The sequence below is a fragment of the Sphaerodactylus townsendi genome, linkage group LG05 (assembly GCF_021028975.2).
Source record: "Sphaerodactylus townsendi isolate TG3544 linkage group LG05, MPM_Stown_v2.3, whole genome shotgun sequence".
NCBI lineage: Eukaryota > Metazoa > Chordata > Lepidosauria > Squamata > Sphaerodactylidae > Sphaerodactylus > Sphaerodactylus townsendi.
Window position 1 is genome coordinate 137,551,621 of NC_059429.1, and position 21,392 is coordinate 137,573,012.

A 21,392-nucleotide genomic window follows, 5' to 3' on the forward strand; every position below is an offset into this window, starting at 1 on the left:
GGGGCAAGGAGAGGAACGGGGGCTGGTGATGGAGAGGATATTTCCTGAACCTCTTTTGCCGAGAAGCAATAAAAGGGGGACAAAAGCTCCCTTTGTGCGCCTTCCTTTCTTCCAGACGCTTGTCAATACCCTACCTGGAGAGTCTTCCTTTATTATTATTATTGTCCATCTTGGAACAAAATGGGTCGCCTTGGAGTTCTGAATGGCTCCTTTTCATTTTTAGGGACGTAATTACTCTCCGGAGGGGAGGTCTGTTCGGCGCTTGCTAAGACGGATCCCCACTTGGCGATGCCGGGTGTGCAGATATCAGAGGGAGGGCAGCTGCAGTTGGAGCGCCAGTGGGGCCCCATGGGTCATCCAGTCCAATCTGCAGGGCCCAGATTTTCCAGCTGGGCAGACAGATGTTCTCTGGGGCCCAATGCGGAGAAGGTGGTTTGCAGAGGGTTTGGAGTGTGTTTGGCAACTACAGAATGGGATGTACTCAAGATAGCTTTAAAAAGGGCTTGGGCTGATTTATGGAGGAGAAGTCGATCTCTGGCTACCAATCCTGATCCTCCTTGATCTCAGATTGCAAATGCCTTAGCAGACCAGGTGCTCGGGAGCAGCAGCAGCAGAAGGCCATTGCTTTCACCTCCTGCAGGTGAGCTCCCAAAGGCACCTGGTGGGCCACTGCGAGTAGCAGAGTGCTGGACTAGATGGACTCTGGTCTGATCCAGCAGGCTCGTTCTTATGTTCTGATGTTCTTAAGACGGCCTGTGAATACAGCTTTCTTAAGGCGAGCCCACGGAATTTATAAATTCTGAAGGACCCCTGGTGGACAGCGGCATAGTGAGGGGGGCACGGGGGGCTGGAGCCCGGGGCGCCGCTCTCTAGGGGGTGCCTTGCAGGGCCAAGCCTCGCCCTCCACAACTGCACCCAACCGTGTGGAGTTGTGGGTGAGCCCAACTGGTCCCGCTCTTGAGCTCCACATGGAGTTTGGGGGTGGGGTGAACCCAGCTAGCTAGCTGACATTCAATTATGCCCCTGCCCTGAATTCCATGAAGAGTTTGAGGCTGGGGGCGCAGTTGGGGGGGTGGGGGATGACACTCCGTGTGGATTCTGGAGTCCATGCCCTACGAAGAGAGGCGTAGGGAGCTGGGGATGTTTAGTCTAGAGCAGTGGTGGCAAACCTTTGGCACTCCAGATATTATGGACTACAATTCCCATCAGCCCCTGCCAGCATGGCCAATTGGCATAGGAGGTTAAGAGCTCGTGTATCTAATCTGGAGGAACCGGGTTTGATTCCCAGCTCTGCCGCCTGAGCTGTGGAGGCTTATCTGGGGAATTCAGGTTAGCCTGTGCACTCCCACACACGCCAGCTGGGTGACCTTGGGCTAGTCACAGCTCCTCGGAACTCTCTCAGCCCCACAACATGCCAGCTGGGTGACCTTGGGCTAGTCACAGCTCCTCGGAGCTCTCTCAGCCCCACAACAAACAGGGTGTTTGTTGTGAGGGGGGAAGGGCAAGGAGATTGTAAGCCCCTTTGAGTCTCCTGCAGGAGAGAAAGGGGGGGATATAAATCCAAACTCCTCCTCCTCCTCCTCCTCCTCCTCTTCTTCTTCTTCTTCTTCTTCTTCTTCTTCTTCATTTTGGTTGCCTTCCTCTGGACACGTTCCAGCTTGTCAATATCCTTCTTGAATTGCAGTGCCCAGAACTGAACACAGTACTCATTTATCCCTATAACCCCCTCCCCTCCCCTGGAGCAGTCTGTGGTCGTTGTTGGACCAGGAGTCCCCTGCTAGGTCCAAGTCTGGCCCAGAAGAAGGGGTCCTGGCATCGCGGGACTGTCCCCATTTCTTTCCAACCTCAAATTTCCTTTCCTCGGAGATTTGCTTTTTTGAGGAAAAGGAGGAAACTGGGCGGGACCTGTCGGCCTCGGTCACAGCTGAGATCCAGACCGGTGCTATTTCCTGCGTCTTCATATCAGCGTCTGGCCAGAGTGAAATTACAGCAGCTGCTTGAGCCCCTAACAGGCTTTTTCTCCAGAACGGGCTGAGCAAATCTCAGCTCTGATTCGAGGCAGTTCTGCGGCGAGCGAACCCTGATTGAAAAAGCGCCGTGAGATTTAGCTCGGCTCGCTGTCCGACTCCATTTAGCAAAGAATGAATTCTTGCTAGTAATCCGGCTCCCTGGCTTCAAGTGAGGCTTCCGATACGAGTGATGTGACTGCAGAGCAAGAGGGGGCCGCCTTCTTTCTGCTTCTCCCCTGGGGTCTGCAGTCAGTGGCCACCCGGGAGGGGGAGGGGCAGTGGCTCAGTGGTGGAGCCTCTGCTGTCCATCGAGAAGGTCCCAAGTTCAGTCCCCGTCGTCTCCAGTTAAAAGGACCAGGTGGCAGGTGATGTGAAAGACCTCAGCCCGAGACCACTTTGAGGCTGAGTAGGCAGCACTAGGGCAGCACTATGATAGATCAGCACTATGGCAGCACTATGATAGATCAAGGCTCTGATAAAGGCAGCACTGTGACAGCACTATGGCAGTGCTATGATAGATCAAGGCTCTGATAAAGGCAGCACTATTGCAGCACTATGATAGATCAAGGCTCTGATAAAGGCAGCACTATGGCAGCACTATGTTAGATCAAGGCTCTGATAAAGGCAGCACTATGGCAGCACTATGTTAGATCAAGGATCTGATAAAGGCAGCACTATGGCAGCATTGATAGATCAAGGCTGTGATAAAGGCAGCACTATGATAGCACTATGGCAGCACTATGTTAGATCAAGGATCTGATAAAGGCAGCACTATGGCAGCACTATGATAGATCAAGGCTCTGATAAAGGCAGCACTATGGCAGCACTATATTAGATCAAGGATCTGATAAAGGCAGCACTATGGCAGCACTTTGATAGATCAAGGCTCTGATAAAGGATCACGTGCGATGCTGTGTGATCATGGCCAGCTTGGTCCCACCTGTAGCTGCTTTACGCCCACCTTATAGAGCGCACCACCCGCTTTACGCTCTTCTTGGGCTGAGGGACGGGGCTACTTTTGCCGCCTGGGGATGAAAGTGACTTTTTTCCACCATGAACTTTTCCTGGCTTGGTGATAAACAGACTGCGCTGCGGAGAGGCGCACGTCGATGGCGAGGGCATCAGGTGGAATTTAGCTGCCGTTGTGGTATCCACTGGCTCAGCGTGTGAGTTTTTGGAAGAGAGGGCCCCTGTCCGCTGGCGGAGCAACTTGGCTACAGGTTCTGTATTAGGCGCCGCCCGTTTGTCAAGCTCTGGTCACAGGGTGGGAGGGTCTGATACTCCAGTCAACGGCTGCGACTCATGAAAGGCTCAAGAGCTTCATTGAACTGTGTCAGGACCTGAGCTGCAGAAAGCCAGAACTGGCGCTCAAGCTTCTGCAGCAGGTGTATATCTTCAAACATTGCCCCTTCGGGTGTTCCCTCCCCCCACACCTGTTCCCACAGCTAGTTGCATAAGAGAAGAGCAGGGTTAAGGCCAGAGGCGTTCCTCCCATTGGGCAAAGTGGGCAGTTGCCCAGGGCGTCCCCTTATGGGGGGTGCAAAAACTGCAGGTTCGTTTGTGGGATTTTTTGTGTTTTCAGTGTTTTTCCATTTTTGGCCTGCAGAGGGCGCAGTTTTTAGGCTAGCAGCACCAGAGTTTCAGGGATTTTTCGGGAGACTCTCCTGATGATGTCACCCAGGTTTGGTGAGGTTTGGTTTAGGGAGCCCAAAGTTATGGACTCCCAAAGGGAGTGTCCCCATCCCCCGTTGTTTCCAATGGGAGCTAATAGGAGATGGGGCTACACCTTTGAGGTTGCATAACTTTGGACCCCCTGAACCCAACTTCAGACCTGGTGGAAAAAATCGTTGTTTAGTCACGGGATTGGGAGGAAGGGGTGGCCGCCCATTGCAGGGGAGAATCAGAAACTCAGGTTTTAGAACCGGATTTGCTTCAGTTTGCGCAGGTACGCCACTGGTTAAAGGCAAAATACGGTAATGTTAAGTCGTTTCAAAGGCTCCGGGGCGGCGGTGGGCTCATTTCGGCCTCTGCCACGGGGGAGGAGGCGTGCATATTTCACTAGCACAGGGGTCCGCAACCTGCGGCTCTCCAGATGTTCATGGACTACGATTCCCATCAGCCCCCAAATGGCCATGCTGGCAGGGGCTGATGGGAATTGTAGTCCATGAACATCTGGAGAGCCGCAGGTTGCAGACCCCTGCACTAGTTGCAAGCAGCAATAGAAACAGGATGGGCTATTAGGCCACAGCTAACAGCAGCTGCAGGTGTGATCTTGACTCCGGCCCCCCATGGGCAAGGGAAGTCTACCAGCCACTGCTGTTTGCTCTGGGATCCACAAGGTGGTTGCCCGTCCCTGTCTGGGACCTGCGTCTTGGCCCTGGAGCTCCCTGCTTCTGCATATTGTGTGTCAGATGCGGAAGGGAACGCTCTGTCAGACTGTGGGGCTTTTAAAAGAGACTATTCTTGGAAGTCCATCAGGCTGCGCCCTGGAAAATCCCAATTAGCGAAACCTGTCCAGGCGCTGCAGCGGACGTGCTCGGTTGCTAAGTCCTTTGCTCGCAACGAGGGCTGTCTGCGCCCAGAGCACCTTCCAGCGAAGGAGAAGCCGTTTTAATCAGATAAAATTGCCACCAGCCGCTCTAACTCCGTCGGGCCACATAATAAAAACCAGAGTGATCGTTTGGTTGGGGTTTGTTTCCCACCCTTTTTCAAAAGCCCCCCCCCCTTCCTTCCCCAGGGCTTTCATTACGGGTAATTGCTCGGCCCTCGGATTTGGCTCCTGCCGTTTCCCAGACAGCTCCGACAGGGAGGCGGAACAGAGAGCGAGGGGGAAATTCCGCTGAAATGGCAGCTGGCAGTCGGAGCACGGCAAGCGGCTTCCAGAACTGACGGCGGCCGATGCCCCGTTGGGCTGCTCTGTGCGTAGGAGCAGCAGTGGCGTAGGAGGTTAAGAGCTCGTGTATCTAATCTGGAGGAACCGGGTTTGATTCCCAGCTCTGCCGCCTGAGCTGTGGAGGCTTATCTGGGGAATTCGGATTAGCCTGTACACTCCCACACACGCCAGCTGGGTGACCTTGGGCTAGTCACAGCTTCTCGGAGCTCTCTCAGCCCCACCTACCTCACAGGGTGTTTGTTGTGAGGGGGGAAGGGCAAGGAGATTGTCAGCCCCTTTGAGTCTCTTGCAGGAGAGAAAGGGGGGATATAAATCCAAACTCTTCTTCTTCTTCTTCTTCTTCTTCTGGAATTCGGGGAGATTATCTGTCATTCAAGGCTTGATTTGGGGAATAGCAGCTTTGTGACAGAGGTGTATTCTACCAATGAACACAGTTATTTGAACTGGCTTGAGAGGTTGTCCAATTAATTAAGGGGGAGAGACGTAGCGGTGGTGTTTGCTGGGGGGAGAGCTTTCCGAGCGAGATCGTCCCCTGATCAAAACTCTGCTCTCTGGGGCCCTTTTTTCTTGCTGTAACGTGTTGATTTCGTGACTGCATCGCCTCCCCTGCAGGCTCCGCTCTGCTTGATTCGGGCCCCCCCCCCCCCCGCCAAAGCACTCCCTGCCCCCACTAACCCTTTTTGATACCCCTTTTCTGTGGCGCAGGTTGAAGGACAGGTGGTGGCTTTGCTCGTTCAAAATCTGGAGCGCCTGGACGAGAACGTCAAGGAAGAAGCAGACGGCGTCCATAACACTTTGGGTAAGAGGGCCCTGCGGTAATCCTGCCGGCCTCTCGTTGGAGGTCCGGTGACGTGGCTTGGTTTGTTTTGGTTTATTAGATGCTTGATTGATTGATTGATTGATTGATTGATTGATTGATTGATTGATTGATTGATTGATTGATTGATTGATTGATTGATTGATTGATTGATTGATTGAACTTATAGGCCGCCTCATCCCCGAAGGGCTCGAGGCGGCTCACAACATGGCTGTTCCAACGAACAGCAAATCAACAAATCAACAGATCAACAACATAAAAACTTAATCCCTTAAAACCTATGCAGCAATAAATTAAAATAGCAAAGTATTTTAAAACGAAGATTGTTTAAAACAGGCGCCCAAACCAAGGCCAAGGAAGGGAGGAGATAGGTAGGGCCTGCGATGTTATCAATGGATCAGGCCCAACCAAAATAAAAAGATGGAGACAGGCAGCCTCAGATTCGGTGGGGGGCAGCAGGACCATGGCTGGCCTCTCCAAAAGCCTGGTGGAATAGCTCCGTCTTACAGGCCCTGCGGAACTCACCAAGGTCCCGCAGGGCCCGGACAGCTGAAGGTAGAGCATTCCACCAGGCAGGGGCCAGAGCCGTAAAGGTCCTGGCCCGGGTCGCGGCCAGCCGTGTCATCGCGGGGCTAGGGGTCACCAGCAGTTCTGCCGCTGCCGAACGCAGCGGCCTATGTGGGACATAAGGGGTGATGCGGTCCCGTAGGTATGAGGGCCCCATGCCATTCAAGACCTTAAAGGTCAATACCAACACCTTGAAAGCTTCCCCTTTCCCCCCCCCCCCCCCAGTGCTCACTCCTGGAAATGCAAGATTTCCCCCCATAAAACACGCATTCCCTGTGCTTGCTAGCATCCAAGTAGAATGTTCTTGGCTGGGTAGTTCTGAGAGCATAATTATTTTTGAAAGCTTTTATCTTTTTAATGAATGCTGCACAATAGCAGAATGTCACGGGCCAGGTTCGGACCTTGGAAACTCATCGCGGCTGGTTCTTGATGAGAAATTCTCGGCCGTTTCCGTCCCCACCCCTTTCCAACGATGAGGCCCTCCAAGTTTAGGCAGTCTGGGATGTATCCACAGCTCATGGTTGTGTCTGAGGGCCAAACTATTTATTTGTTAGGGTGTTGTGGGCTTTCCAGGCTGTATGGCTGTGTTCCAGCAGCATTTTCTCCTGGCATTTCGCCTGCATCCGTGGCTGGCATGTTCAGAGAATTCCTGTGAGGTGGGTGGGGCTGAGAGAGCTCCGAAGAACTGGGACTAGCCCAAGGCCACCCAGCTGGCATGTGTTGGAGTGCACCAGCTAATCTAGTTCGCCAGATGAGCCTCCACATGTCAAGTGGCAGAGCGGGGAATCAAACCCGGTTCTCCAGATTAGAGTACACCTGCTCTTAACCACTACGCCACTGCTGCGGGCGTCTCCAGCTTTGGTGCTCAAGGCAAACTAACATCAGAAAAATATCTGACTGCTTTTAGCTGCCTGCTCTTGTGTGTCAATGACAGAAACAGAGGCCTTTCACGACTTCTCTGCCGTCTCTGCGCGGCTTCTGCTCATCCCGCCGTTTCCTTGGAAGCTCGTTGCTCAGATCAGGACGTGAGTGAACTCACACCAGCTCCGTTTCCTCGAGGCAACCCATTACAGCGGCTCCTCAACAACATAATGGCCGGTCGGCGCTCTGAGCCTGTCTTGTTGATCTCATTTAAAGAGATCCATCTCTCTCCACGGCCGGCACTCATGTCAGGAAAGGAAAGGCTTGAAAAACGTCCCGGCCCTCTTGGCCCAGAAACGTAAACATTTGAGGCTGGCGCCGGGAAATGGGAGCACATTTCTGCGCCGGGGCGGGGAGGCTGGGGGCGCTGAAGGGTTTGCCCCTTTGTCAGCCCCGGCCGACGGCCCTGCAGTCACCAGACTCTTGGATTCAGATATCAGTTCATCCACAGGAACACTGCGAACAGGACACGAGCAAGTTTGGCTGGAACTGAGTTCCTCTACACAATCTCCAGTTATACAACAACAACCACAACCTTTATTTGGCATTTAAAAATAGGTTCTAGAGCGTTGCCAGACATTTTTGAAATACAAATCAAGAGTACATTCAAAGCGCAGACAGGAAGACTATATAGCAGTATACATTACTTAGAAAGTTCTGTCACTTGTAAAAGAAATTTTGCTACTTTTCCCAAGAGCACGACATCTGTGTTGTTTAACAGAAGCTCCACAACAGAACAGTCAGAGTCGCTTTCAGATTTGTCTAGGGCCAGCCTGGGAGAGAAATTCCTGATGCCCGCATATCTCGGACAGTCAAGAATAATGTGAGCAAGAGTCTCCACTTGATTTTTACAGTGTGGACGAAACCCGATCCTGGAGAGGGATGGATCAGTAGCGACCCTTTGTAATGGCCGATGGGAAGGTGTTGGATCTGGCCCTTGTGATAATCCATCTCTGTTGGGGTTCAGTTAATAATTTGGCTATGTGCCCCTGTTCCGGTAATCTCCAGTTAATATCCCTTCCTCAAACCCCCTCCACCACCACCTTCCAGCATCCCAGCGGGGTAAGTCGCTAGAAACGTTCCCAACCTGTGTGAAGCCCCCAACGCCAAAATTGAGGCCTGGGTACTGGTTGCCTTGAGGGATGAGAAAAGTTACTGCGTGCCTAAAACAAACTGCACAAGCGTAGGAATACCAGCTTAACAAGGTAACAGCTAGGGCGTTGTGGGTTTTCCGGGTTGTATGGCCGTGTTCCAGTAGCATTTTCTCCTGACGTTTCACCTGCATCTGTGGCTGGCATCTTCAGAGAACCTGAGATCCTCTGGAGATGCCAGCCACAGATGCAGGTGAAACGTCAGGAGAAAGTGCTACTGACACACGGCCATACAACCCAGAAAACCCACAATACCCTAGCGATGCCGGCTGTGAAAGCCTTCGACAAAGCTAACAACTCTCACGGCACCACTTTCCCCCAGCCCACCCAATAATCTCATTACAAGAGCCAGGAGAGCGCCAACATCTCGACAGGGTCTTGAGACCCTTTGTGTCCACGGGGCTTTGCTATGTCTCTGGCTGTGTCCTGCGGCTTAAAATCCTCTTGTGCTCAGAAGGGGTGTCGGTGAACGTAAGAGATGTGAGCCGGGGCCGCAAGACAGAAGGGTGCCCCGGGCGACGGCAGCTGCCTTTGACCGCGGAATCCGCCGACAACTCTGTGTTTCTTTTCATCTCCCTGCAGCTATCATTGAGAACATGGCGGAGTTCCGGCCGGAGATGTGTTCGGACGCTGCCCAGCAAGGGCTAATGCAGTGGCTACTCAAGAGGCTGAAGGTGAGGGCTGGCGTTCTGCTTTTTTGGGGCCAGGTAGAAGGGAACGGGCGCGGAGGGAGAAAGGGAACAGGTGTGCTGGCCCATTTCTTCATTTCAACCTTCCTTTGTCCCCAGTGAAACAGCCTGTGCTAGAAAAATAAAGTGCAAAAATATGATAAAAACCAGGAGGAGGAGAAGAGGAGTTTGCATTTATACCCCCCCTTTCTCTTCTGTAAGGAGACTCAAAGGGGCTGACAATCTCCTTTCTCTCCCCCCCACCCCAACAAATATCTTTGAGGTAGGTGAGGCTGAGAGAGCTCCGAAGAACTGCAACCCACCCAAGGTCACCCAACTGGCGTGTGTTGGATTGCACAGGCTAATCTGGATCCCTGATAAGCCTCCACAGCTCAAGCGGCAGAGCAGGGAATCAAACCCGTTTCTCCAGATTAGAGTGCACCTGCTCTTAATCACTTCGCCACTGCTGCCTCAGGAGGGGAGACAGACAGAGGTGGGATCCAGCAGGTTCTCACCAGTTCCCGAGAGTGGGTTACCAATGATTTGTGTGTGCCGAGAGGGGGTTACTAATTGGGTCCGCTTTTCCATCTCCACACCCTCGCCTCCCTGAGAGGCATCCTGCCTTTGAACGTGAAGGTTCCATGTAGCAATTGCGACTAATAATGTCACTCCCTGAACTGGGTTAATCCCTTTCAGGTACTGCAATTCATTGATTCTCAGCCTTTCGTACCTTTCATCTCACCAGTCTCTATCAAAGAACCTGCGTGTTTCACCATTGCTGTGTTCAGGTTTGTGAGTTGGGGCATTTTCTATAATGTGATGATGATTTAGAAATGACCTGGTGCAAAAAAAATTTGGGGGTCGTGGTGGGGTTTGCCTAGGTACGCCTCTGCCCCCTTTGCTGAGGGGGGGCTGGCGAGAGAACCTGTTTCTAAATTTTTTGGATCCCATCACTGGAGACAGAAGGCTTCTAAGCCTTCTTAGAAGCCTTCTAAGCCTTCTAAGAAGCCTTAGAAGCCTTCTGGTCAAAATCAACAAATGTCTGTGCAAGTTCTTTCTCAGTTCTGGCCCCCACTTTGTGGGATGGCTTGCCTGGGGAGGTGTGGAAGGTTCCCACCCCCCTCCACCCCCGGCTTTTGCAAACTCTGCAATACTGAATGGTTTGGATGGGCATTTCTGGGCAGGCAATAGAATTGCACTGTACTGAATGATTCCCAAAGTTGCCTGGTAATTTATTGGGGACTGTGGTCTGCACTACTGTGTATAGCTTACTGAAACTTGGATCCTACTTTGTAATTTTTGCATCATTTAACGGGCATCCATATTTATTCTTTGACCATCGTGTGTTTTCCGGGCTGCATTTCACCAGCATCTAGAGCTGGCATCTTTGAACTCTATAATTCCCGAAGCCTAAAGAAAGCCCAAAATATTCTGAGAGACCCGTCTCATCCAGCACACTCTCTTTTTGAACTGTGACCATCCGGCAGACGATACAGGTCTATCAAAACTAGGACAAAGAGGCTTAGAGACAGCTTCTACTCTAGAGCTGTGGCTATGCTGAACTCCGTGGCTTCGTGTTGATGTGTTTGGGGCTGTGTAGGGATGGGTGGAGGAAGGGGAAAGGGAGGATGAGTCTGGAATTGTGCGCATCGAGGAATGCTGCTGTAAATTTCGTTGTGCGTGCACAATGACAATAAAATGCTTATGCTTATGGAGGCATCAATGATGGTTAGGAGCAGATCTAAAATAGGCGGTCCCCTTTGTTGCCACTTCCACCTTCTGGACCATGAAATTGTCCACCAGGCAAGTGAAGAATTTGTTGGACCTGATAGTCTTGGCAGAGTTTGACTCTCAACAAGTACCGGGATAATTGAAATCTCCCATTACTACTACCTCTCTCCTTTGTGAAAGCTTGGTCATGTTCCAGGAAGTCATCAACCAACTCTTCAGTCTGGCTCAGGGGTCTGTAATAGACCACTGTTGTTTCTCTCCCCTTTAATTTTTACCAGATGCTCTCAACCTGGCTTCTAGGATTTAAGTCATGGACCTGCTCACAGGTGTAATCCTCCCTCATATATATATATACTCCCGTCACTCCTCCTTTCCTCGTTGGTCCATTTCTCTGGAATAGGTTATACCCCTCAGTTATTACATTCCAAATACAAGACTCATCCCACCAGGTTTCAGTGATGCTTATTACGGCGGGTTCGCCGTGCTGTGTTAAGAGTTCAAGTCTGTCTTGTTTATTTTCCATGCTCTGTGCGTTAGTGTAGAGACATGGGAGGTCATGGTTCATTTCCCCTGGCTGCTTATTTAAGGTTTTCTCCCTCCCACTGTTGGGTTCTTGAATGGCTCACTCAACTCACTCCATAACCTTCAAACTATTATCTCTGGCATGAGCTCCTGCAGCAGTGGCGTAGTGGCTAAGAGCAGTGGCTAAGAGCAGATGCACTCTGATCTGGAAGAACCGGGTTTGATTCCCAGCTCTGCCGCTTGAGTTGTGGAGGCTTCTCTGGGGAATTCAAATTAGCCTGTGCACTCCCACACACGCCAGCTGGGTGACCTTGGGCTAGTCACAGCTCTTCGGAGCTCTCTCAGTCCCACCCACCTCACAGGGTGTTTGTTGTGAGGGGGGAAGGGCAAGGAAATTGTCAGCCCCTTTGAGTCTCCTGCAGGAGAGAAAGGGGGGAATATAAATCCAAACTCCTCCTCCTCCCTCCCTCACTTAACTCAGCTTAAAGCCCTCCTGATCAGGTTTGTGAGCCTCCTAGCAAAAATGTTCCTTACTGCTGTGAGGTGCAATCCATCCCTTGCCAGTAGTCCATCTTCATGAAGCTGCAGACCGTGTTCCTGGCGGCATCACCTGCGATGCCCGTTCTTCACCTCCACTCTTCCTCTTTCCTTCCCTGGGCCGTGTCCTTCAACCGGGAGTAGAGATGAAACGACAACCCGTGCATCCACCTCCCTTGGCTTTCTTCCCAGACCCTCAAAATCCCTGGCGATGTCCCGAAAGCGACGTCTTGCCCGGTCATTTGTTCCCACGTGGGCTCGACAAGTCTCGTCAGCCTCTCTGTGACCCAAGGAGAGAGCACCCCTCTCGAGGCCTACTGTCAGGCCTGCCAATCACTCCTCCTGTTCCCCTCGAGAGGGAGTCCCCCCCTTCCCTTCCCGCCCCAAGCACACATTTTCTCTGGGGCTTTGCAGGGGCCGTTCCACGGACTGCACCTTTTGTCATTTGTACATTCTCTGAGGGCCGACTTTGTTGCTCCTGGGCCCGTTCCTTATCCTCACTGACAAGGGAGAGAAATTCAGGTCTAGTCTGTAGCTTCAAGCTCAGAATGCTCCTGGTCCCTCTACTTCTATGTGTCACATTTCTCCCCCCGTCCTGTGTTTGAGAGCTGCTGTCCTCCTCAAAGAGATCCCCGCTGTTTTCCCCACCCTGTGCCATCTGCTCTGTCCAGGAAATCCTCATTCTGCTTAACAGAATCCCCCAGCATTGTACGTAGGCAGTGATGTCAGACGTGCGCCTCCCTGCAGCAAAACCTCACCCAAGAAGAGAAGAAAAGAGTTTTGGATCTATATCCCCCCTTTCTCTCCTGCAGGAGTCTCAAAGGGGCTGACAATCTCCTTGCCCTTCCCCCCTCACATCCTGTGAGGTAGGTGGGGCTGAGAGAGCTCCGAGAAGCTGCGACTAGCCCAAGGTCACCCAGCTGGCGTGTGTGGGAGCGCACAGACTAATCTGAATTCCCCAGAGAAGCCTCCACAGCTCGAAGTGGCAGAGGCGAGGAGAATCAAACCACAGTTCCTCAGATTAGAATGCAGAGGCTCCTGAGACCTCCCTACGCCACTGCTGCTCCCAAGAGGATCTGACGGTGCCCCAGACCTATCCGGACCCTCCACAGAGGCTGCTGTAGACCAGGAGCGTCCAACTCCGGTGCTTCAGATGTTCCTGGACTACACTTCCCATCAGCCCCTGCTGACATGGCCAATTGGGGCTGATGGGAATTGTAGTCCAGGAACATCTGAAGCGCCAGAGTTGAGCACCTCTGCGGTAGACTGTCTCCTGGAAAGTGCCTCTAAAAAAGGGCATGATTGTCTGTTTGCAGCGTCGTCGAAAGAATCATCTACTCCCCGCCCCCCTAATCACCGCAGCCAAGAAAACGTGCTCCCCCCTGTATTTTTCTCTCCCATTTGAACGGGGCCACTTGGCACACTACCTGTATTGCTTAATAAACCCTGTTCAAAGGAGAGCCATAATGCTCGCCGGGTTTAATGTTATGCCTTCTGCCTTGTTACATGGCAGATTTAATAAGCAAGAAAAGGCTAAAAGATTGTGCCCGTGTAACGATGGCTCAGTTGAATCTCTGGCCCACCAATTACTTCACTGTCTCAGATTCAAGGAAATCAGATCCAAGTATGTGAATCTCACTCCTTTACATTTACCCCATCTCCCCGATTTATTTAGATTATACTACTTGTTGGACAACCCTGATCCTTCTCTCTGTGTGATAGTGGCAGACTTTCTCCTGGAAATTACTAAATGCCAGTAGATTTCCTTCGTCCTAACATGTATATCCTGTATTGTATATGCTTTTTAATCTGTTTTTATTATTGTTGTACTGCTGTCTATGCCAATAAAGGCTTGCTTTTTGCTACTCCCCCCCCCCCGCCAGCATTACTGAGCCCCTTCCAATGGTCTCTCCTTTTTGTGTCCCCCCCCCCACAGGCCAAGATGCCTTTCGATGCCAACAAGCTCTACTGCAGTGAAGTCCTGGCTATTCTGCTCCAGAACAAGGACGGTGAGCGGCAGCGTCCTCTCCCGTTCCCGTTCCCTGCCTGCTCGCCGTCTGCTCCGGTGCTCAGTGCCGTTCTCTTCTTTCCTCCCCACCTGCCTCCTGCCTCTGGCTTCCCCTGGTTTCCTGCCTGTGAGCTTCCCCCCCCTTGTTCCCCCCCCCCACGGGCTGCGGCTTCTGTACTCTGTCAAACGGTATTGATTTTGCTTGCTGAGATACCCGTGTTGGATGGCTGTAAAATCTGACAGGTGGCTTCATTTTTTCCCTCCCTTCCTGTAGACAACAGGGAATTGCTGGGGGAACTAGAGGGGATCGATGTGCTGCTTCAGCAATTGTCGGTGAGTAATTCGCCGCCCTCCCGCCCGCCGCGGCAGCGCTGGAGCCGAGTGCGAGGGGGGGACGGGGTGGGGGGGGAGCTGCACTGAGGCATGAGGCGGACCGGGCCAGATAGGGGAGCTCAGAGAGCACCAGTGGGAACAGGCCTCCTTGGACCACGGGGGGTGGGATGGTCCTATCCGCTGGCCTTCCATGCCTCTCCAGGCTTCTTCACTGTCCCATCCTGGTAAATGTCCGGGGGGGGGGGGGGGGTCCAGCTGGCTCTCTTCGTAGGGCACTGATTCCAAACCTTTGGCCATTTGGGTTGCCCTCCTCTGGACCCATTCCAGCTTGCCAATATCCTTCGTAAATTGCGGTGCCCAGAACTAATTTAAATAAATTAATTAATTAATAAGGACATTTCTTGAGGGATAGTAGGTACAGATAGCTCCAAGGGGCACTGACTAAAAGTTTAATATCTAAATATCTAAACAAAAGCACATATGAAGGCAGGAAGCCAGCAGGGGGATGGGGGCTTACCAGTGTTTTGCACTAAGTGTCACATGGATGACTATCTGCCACTAGGCCAGAAGTCGTGGGTGTGCCCTCGCTGCAATGAGCTCCAGCACTCAAAGGAGCGTGTCCACGTTCTCTTGAAGCCAAAGGTGGCAGAATCCTGGAGAAGCTGAGAGAGGCAGAAGGGGCGACAAACAGCGAAGACTTTTCAGGGACCCTGCCCAGCCGGGTCCCCACTCCCAAGGTGACATCTCTTCCAGATGTCATGGAGAATGAGAGTCTGGGTGACAGAGGGTGCGAATACAGTGGGGGAAGATGCTCCCTTAGATGGGCTCCCTTACTTAACTGGTGATCAACTATCCTCTGGCACTGAGGATACCCACCGAGGGGAGAGTGGGGGGGGGCTCCTTGTAGTGGAGTGGTCGATCATCAGGAATATAGAGAGTTGGAGTTTGTGACAGAAGTGATGACCGCATGGTGACTTGCCTGCCTGGTCTGCGAGAAGGTTGCGGATAATCACGCCTTCGTCTAGATAGGCTGTTAAAGAACGGTGCTGGGGTGGAGTCAGCAGTTGTGAGGTCCACGGTGGTACCAATGACATTGAGGAAATGCTTAGCGGGGAGGGTTCTGGAGGCGAAATTTAGGCTGCTAGGAAAAAGGTTAAAATCCAGGACCCCCAAGGTGGCATTCTCTGAAATCACTACCTGTTCCGCAGCGCAGGGCAAAACTGGAAGCCAGCGGGAATGCAAGGGTCTCAATGAGTGGATGAGAAGGTGGTGCAAGGCAGAGGGTTTCAGATTTGTTGTCAGGGAACTGGGGAACCTTTTGGGATAAGGCAGGCCTGTACAAAAGGGACGGGCTTCATCTTAACCAAAGAGGAACCAGGCTGCTGGCGCTCAACATTAAAAAAAGGTGGCCAGGGAACAGCTTTTAAGCTGATTCCTGGGGGAAAGCCGACAGGAGCTGAGGTGACTTCGGTTCGGAATACTGGGAGAGTCCATGAGGGATGCAGACAGAGAAGGAGGTTTTTTTAAATCAACCACATACAAGTGAGGAACATAGCAATGTGATAAGTGATGAAATTGTCTGCAAAAGGCTAGAGGGCAAAACACATAGAAATCCCAGGTTAGGAACAGAGACAGAGTATACAGAGATGTCTCTATGCTGCTAGTAGAAGCATTCGACCTAAAATGGGGGAGCTGGAGTACAGAGTTTTGAAGGAGGACAGTGATATAGTGGGCATCACAGAGACATGGTGGAATGAGGAGAACCAGTGGGATGCTGTTATCCCAGGTTACGAGCTCTATAGGAAAAAAGGATAGGACAGGGCGTATTGGGGAATTAGGGTGGCCCTCTACATCAAAGAAGAGCATAGTGTCACATAAAATAGACAATGCAGGGGGAGCTGATTCCCTCTACAAGAAGCACTGTGGATATCAATACCAGGGGTGAAGCATATGGTTTAACATTAGGAATATATTATCGTCCCCCTGACCAAAGCGCACAAGAAGGATTCTGAGATGGAAAAAAAAATTAGAGAGGCCAGCAAAAGCAAAAATGTCGAAATTGGTAGTGGGCGATTTTAACTGTCCCCATATAAGCTGGAAAAATGCATGTTCCGGGAGTAATGATAAGGAGAGAGAACATTCCTGGATATGCTAAATGACTATTAACTTAGAGGCAGATGGTTGTAGAACCAACCAGGGGAGATGTGATCCTAGATCTAATTCTACTTGTGGGACCGAGGACCTGGTGCGGGAAGTCAGTGTTGTTGAGCCGACGGGAACAGCAGGCCACAATGTTGCCATCCGGAATTCAAGTATCCTCAACATGCTTGAACAAGTGACAGCTACTAATGTAGTTGTGCGCCTTCAGAAAGGGAAATTTCTCAAAGATGAGGGGGGATAGTGCTTAGCAGGAAGCTGAAAGGGAAAATCAAGAGAGTCAAAAAATGTCCAAGATGCTTGGGAGGTGGCCCCAAAAACACAGTCTTAAAAGCTCAGCACAAGGAATGTGTTCCACAGGTTAGGAAAGGCAGCGCCCAGTCCAAAAGAAAGCCACCATGGTTGGCAAAGGGGCGTTGAGGAAAGTGTTAGGGGAAAAAAGATGTCTTTTTAGAAAATGGAAGTCCAACTTAACTGATAAAAAAAAGGAATACCAGAGAGAACACAAATGGTGGCAAAAGAGAAGCAAGTTAGCTGTAGGGGAGGCAAAAAAAGGATTATGAGGAACGCATGGCTCTTGTTTTATCAAAGGCAACAACAAACAGTTCTTCTTAAGTACATCAAAAAGCAGGAAGCCAGCAAAGGGAAGTGGTAGGCCCGTTAGATGACAAAAGGTGGGGTGTGCTAAAAGATGACAGGGGAAGTGCAGAAAAAGCTGAATGAATTCTTTGCATCTGTCTTCGCCCAAGCGGAGGTGAGGAAAACTACTGCACGGGCAGAACCAAACTTCTTGGGAGGCAAATCAGAGGAACTGCGAAGATGGTGGTGAAGGCAAGGAAGAAGTTCTGGCAGCCATTGATAAACTAAATGCTACCAAAATCCCCTGGCCCAGATTGCATTCACCCAAGAGTTCTTAAAGAGCTCCAAGCGTAGAGGTAGCTGATCTTCTCACTTTAATAATACGCTTATCCTTGAAATCCAGGCTCCATCCCTGAAGACTGGAAGATGGCCAATGTCACACCAATCTTTAAGAAAGGATCTAGGGACGACCCGGGAAATTACAGGCCAGTGAGTTCGACATCTGTTCATGGGCAATTAGTAGCATCTGTCATTTAAGCTGAAATTGTCAAACATGTACAAACGCAAAACCTGCTGAGGAAGAGTCAGCATGGCTTTTGCAGAGGCAAATCCTGTCTTACAAACTTACTAGAGTTCTTTGAGGATGTAAATAGGCATGTGGATAAGGGGGGAACCAGTAGACATTATCTACTTGGATTTCCAAAAGGCACATTACAAAGTTCCTCACCAGAGCATATTGAGAAAACTCAGCAATGAAGGAATAAGAGGGGAAGTCACTCCTAAGGATTAAAAGCTGGTTGAGAAACGGGAAGCAAGAATTTGGTGTAAATGGGAGAATTCTCACAATGGAGAGAGATGTAGGGAGTGAATTGTCCCCCAAGGATCCGTTTTGGGACCAGTGCTCTTTAAACTATTCACCAATGACCTGCAGAGTAGGAGTGGGTAGCATGGTGGCCAAGTTTGCAGATGATACCAAATTATGTAGAGGGTGGTGAGAACCACAAAAGATTGCCGAGGAGCTCCAAGCGGACCTTGATAGAGGAGGAAATTAGGTGAGTGTAGGCTAAGAAATGGCAAAATGCACAGTTCAATGTAGCAAAATGCAAAGGAAGTGATGCACATAGGGGCAAAAAATCCAAACTTCACATACACGCTACAGGGGTCAGTGCTATCAGTCACAGACCAGGAAAGGGGTTTTGGCGTCTTAATTGTTGATAGTTCCATGGGAATGTCAACTCAATGCATGGCAGCTGTGAAAAAGGCAAACTCTATGCTGGGGATCATTAGAAAAGGAATTGATAATAAAACTGCAAAGATTGTCATGCCCTTATATAAAGAAGCATTAGTGCGTGTATACACTTGGAGTACTGTGTTCCAGTTCTGGTCACCCACATCTCAAAAAGGATATTGAAGAGATAAGAAAAAGTGCAGAAAGGGGCAACGAGGATGATTGAGGGGACTGGAGCACTTTTATACATGCTTATGAGGAAAGGCTGCGGCGTTTGCGGGACTCTTTAGTTTGGAGAGGAGTCGTTTGCGGGGGGATATGGTTGAGGTCTATACAAGTATGCATGGGGTACAAAATGTTGACAAAACGACATTTTTCTCTCTTTCTCACATGGCTCTAGGAATCAGGGGGCATTCATTGAAAATGCTGGGGGGAAGAATTCGGACTAATAAAAGGAAACACTTCTTCACGCAACGTGTGATTGGTGTTTGGAATATGCTGCCACAGGAGGTGGTGATGGCCACTAACCTGGATAGCTTTAAAAGGGGCTTGGACAGATTTATGGAGGAGAAGTCAATTTATGGCTACCAATCTTGATCCTCTTTGATCTGAGATTGCAAATGCCTTAACAGTTCAGGTGCTTGGGAGCAACAGCCGCAGAAGGCCATTGCTTTCACATCCTACATGTGAACTCCCAAAGGCACCTGGTGGGCCACTGCGAGTAGCAGAGAGCTGGACTAGATGGACTCTGGTCTGATCCAGCTGGCTTGTTCTTATGTTCTTAACTGAACACAATACTCTAGATGAGCTCTGACCAATGCAGAGTAGAGTGGTACAATCACTTCCCTCAGACACAGGTCCAAATAATAAATCCTAACAAGTGAGCGAACCTTAGCCGGACTTAAGTAACTTAAATTTTGGAGGTGGGCTGTAGTCTTGCCCACGAGGCCCCAATGAAGAGACGAGATGCGGAGATTTCATCTGGTGGAGAGAGCCAGCAGCAGGAAGTGCGGGCCCCCCACCCCCCCCCCCCCCCACCCCCCCCCCCCCCCACCCCCCCCCCCCCCCACCCCCCCCCCCCCCCACCCCCCCCCCCCCCCACCCCCCCCCCCCCCCACCCCCCCCCCCCCCCACCCCCCCCCCCCCCCACCCCCCCCCCCCCCCACCCCCCCCCCCCCCCACCCCCCCCCCCCCCCACCCCCCCCCCCCCCCACCCCCCCCCCCCCCCACCCCCCCCCCCCCCCACCCCCCCCCCCCCCCACCCCCCCCCCCCCCCACCCCCCCCCCCCCCCACCCCCCCCCCCCCCCACCCCCCCCCCCCCCCACCCCCCCCCCCCCCCACCCCCCCCCCCCCCCACCCCCCCCCCCCCCCACCCCCCCCCCCCCCCACCCCCCCCCCCCCCCACCCCCCCCCCCCCCCACCCCCCCCCCCCCCCACCCCCCCCCCCCCCCACCCCCCCCCCCCCCCACCCCCCCCCCCCCCCACCCCCCCCCCCCCCCACCCCCCCCCCCCCCCACCCCCCCCCCCCCCCACCCCCCCCCCCCCCCACCCCCCCCCCCCCCCACCCCCCCCCCCCCCCACCCCCCCCCCCCCCCACCCCCCCCCCCCCCCACCCCCCCCCCCCCCCACCCCCCCCCCCCCCCACCCCCCCCCCCCCCCACCCCCCCCCCCCCCCACCCCCCCCCCCCCCCACCCCCCCCCCCCCCCACCCCCCCCCCCCCCCACCCCCCCCCCCCCCCACCCCCCCCCCCCCCCACCCCCCCCCCCCCCCACCCCCCCCCCCCCCCACCCCCCCCCCCCCCCACCCCCCCCCCCCCCCACCCCCCCCCCCCCCCACCCCCCCCCCCCCCCACCCCCCCCCCCCCCCACCCCCCCCCCCCCCCACCCCCCCCCCCCCCCACCCCCCCCCCCCCCCACCCCCCCCCCCCCCCACCCCCCCCCCCCCCCACCCCCCCCCCCCCCCACCCCCCCCCCCCCCCACCCCCCCCCCCCCCCACCCCCCCCCCCCCCCACCCCCCCCCCCCCCCACCCCCCCCCCCCCCCACCCCCCCCCCCCCCCACCCCCCCCCCCCCCCACCCCCCCCCCCCCCCACCCCCCCCCCCCCCCACCCCCCCCCCCCCCCACCCCCCCCCCCCCCCACCCCCCCCCCCCCCCACCCCCCCCCCCCCCCACCCCCCCCCCCCCCCACCCCCCCCCCCCCCCACCCCCCCCCCCCCCCACCCCCCCCCCCCCCCACCCCCCCCCCCCCCCACCCCCCCCCCCCCCCACCCCCCCCCCCCCCCACCCCCCCCCCCCCCCACCCCCCCCCCCCCCCACCCCCCCCCCCCCCCACCCCCCCCCCCCCCCACCCCCCCCCCCCCCCACCCCCCCCCCCCCCCACCCCCCCCCCCCCCCACCCCCCCCCCCCCCCACCCCCCCCCCCCCCCACCCCCCCCCCCCCCCACCCCCCCCCCCCCCCACCCCCCCCCCCCCCCACCCCCCCCCCCCCCCACCCCCCCCCCCCCCCACCCCCCCCCCCCCCCACCCCCCCCCCCCCCCACCCCCCCCCCCCCCCACCCCCCCCCCCCCCCACCCCCCCCCCCCCCCACCCCCCCCCCCCCCCACCCCCCCCCCCCCCCACCCCCCCCCCCCCCCACCCCCCCCCCCCCCCACCCCCCCCCCCCCCCACCCCCCCCCCCCCCCACCCCCCCCCCCCCCCACCCCCCCCCCCCCCCACCCCCCCCCCCCCCCACCCCCCCCCCCCCCCACCCCCCCCCCCCCCCACCCCCCCCCCCCCCCACCCCCCCCCCCCCCCACCCCCCCCCCCCCCCACCCCCCCCCCCCCCCACCCCCCCCCCCCCCCACCCCCCCCCCCCCCCACCCCCCCCCCCCCCCACCCCCCCCCCCCCCCACCCCCCCCCCCCCCCACCCCCCCCCCCCCCCACCCCCCCCCCCCCCCACCCCCCCCCCCCCCCACCCCCCCCCCCCCCCACCCCCCCCCCCCCCCACCCCCCCCCCCCCCCACCCCCCCCCCCCCCCACCCCCCCCCCCCCCCACCCCCCCCCCCCCCCACCCCCCCCCCCCCCCACCCCCCCCCCCCCCCACCCCCCCCCCCCCCCACCCCCCCCCCCCCCCACCCCCCCCCCCCCCCACCCCCCCCCCCCCCCACCCCCCCCCCCCCCCACCCCCCCCCCCCCCCACCCCCCCCCCCCCCCACCCCCCCCCCCCCCCACCCCCCCCCCCCCCCACCCCCCCCCCCCCCCACCCCCCCCCCCCCCCACCCCCCCCCC

The 21,392-nt window shown here is 55.4% G+C and overlaps 1 protein-coding gene across 1 annotated transcript in view; it reads left to right on the top strand.

The window, feature by feature from the left end:
- Nucleotides 1–288: 288 nt before the first annotated feature.
- The window catches only part of CTNNBL1 (catenin beta like 1), an 89,195-nt gene continuing 68,091 nt past the window's right edge, over nt 289–21,392 (top strand). The window contains exons 1-9 of the mRNA XM_048497957.1: nt 289–443; nt 806–935; nt 2,259–2,332; nt 3,093–3,175; nt 4,747–4,877; nt 5,608–5,701; nt 8,941–9,032; nt 13,753–13,825; nt 14,099–14,207. Coding sequence (XP_048353914.1) covers nt 289–443; nt 806–935; nt 2,259–2,332; nt 3,093–3,175; nt 4,747–4,877; nt 5,608–5,701; nt 8,941–9,032; nt 13,753–13,825; nt 14,099–14,207 — 941 coding nt within the window. The remainder of the gene's footprint in view (nt 444–805; nt 936–2,258; nt 2,333–3,092; nt 3,176–4,746; nt 4,878–5,607; nt 5,702–8,940; nt 9,033–13,752; nt 13,826–14,098; nt 14,208–21,392) is intronic.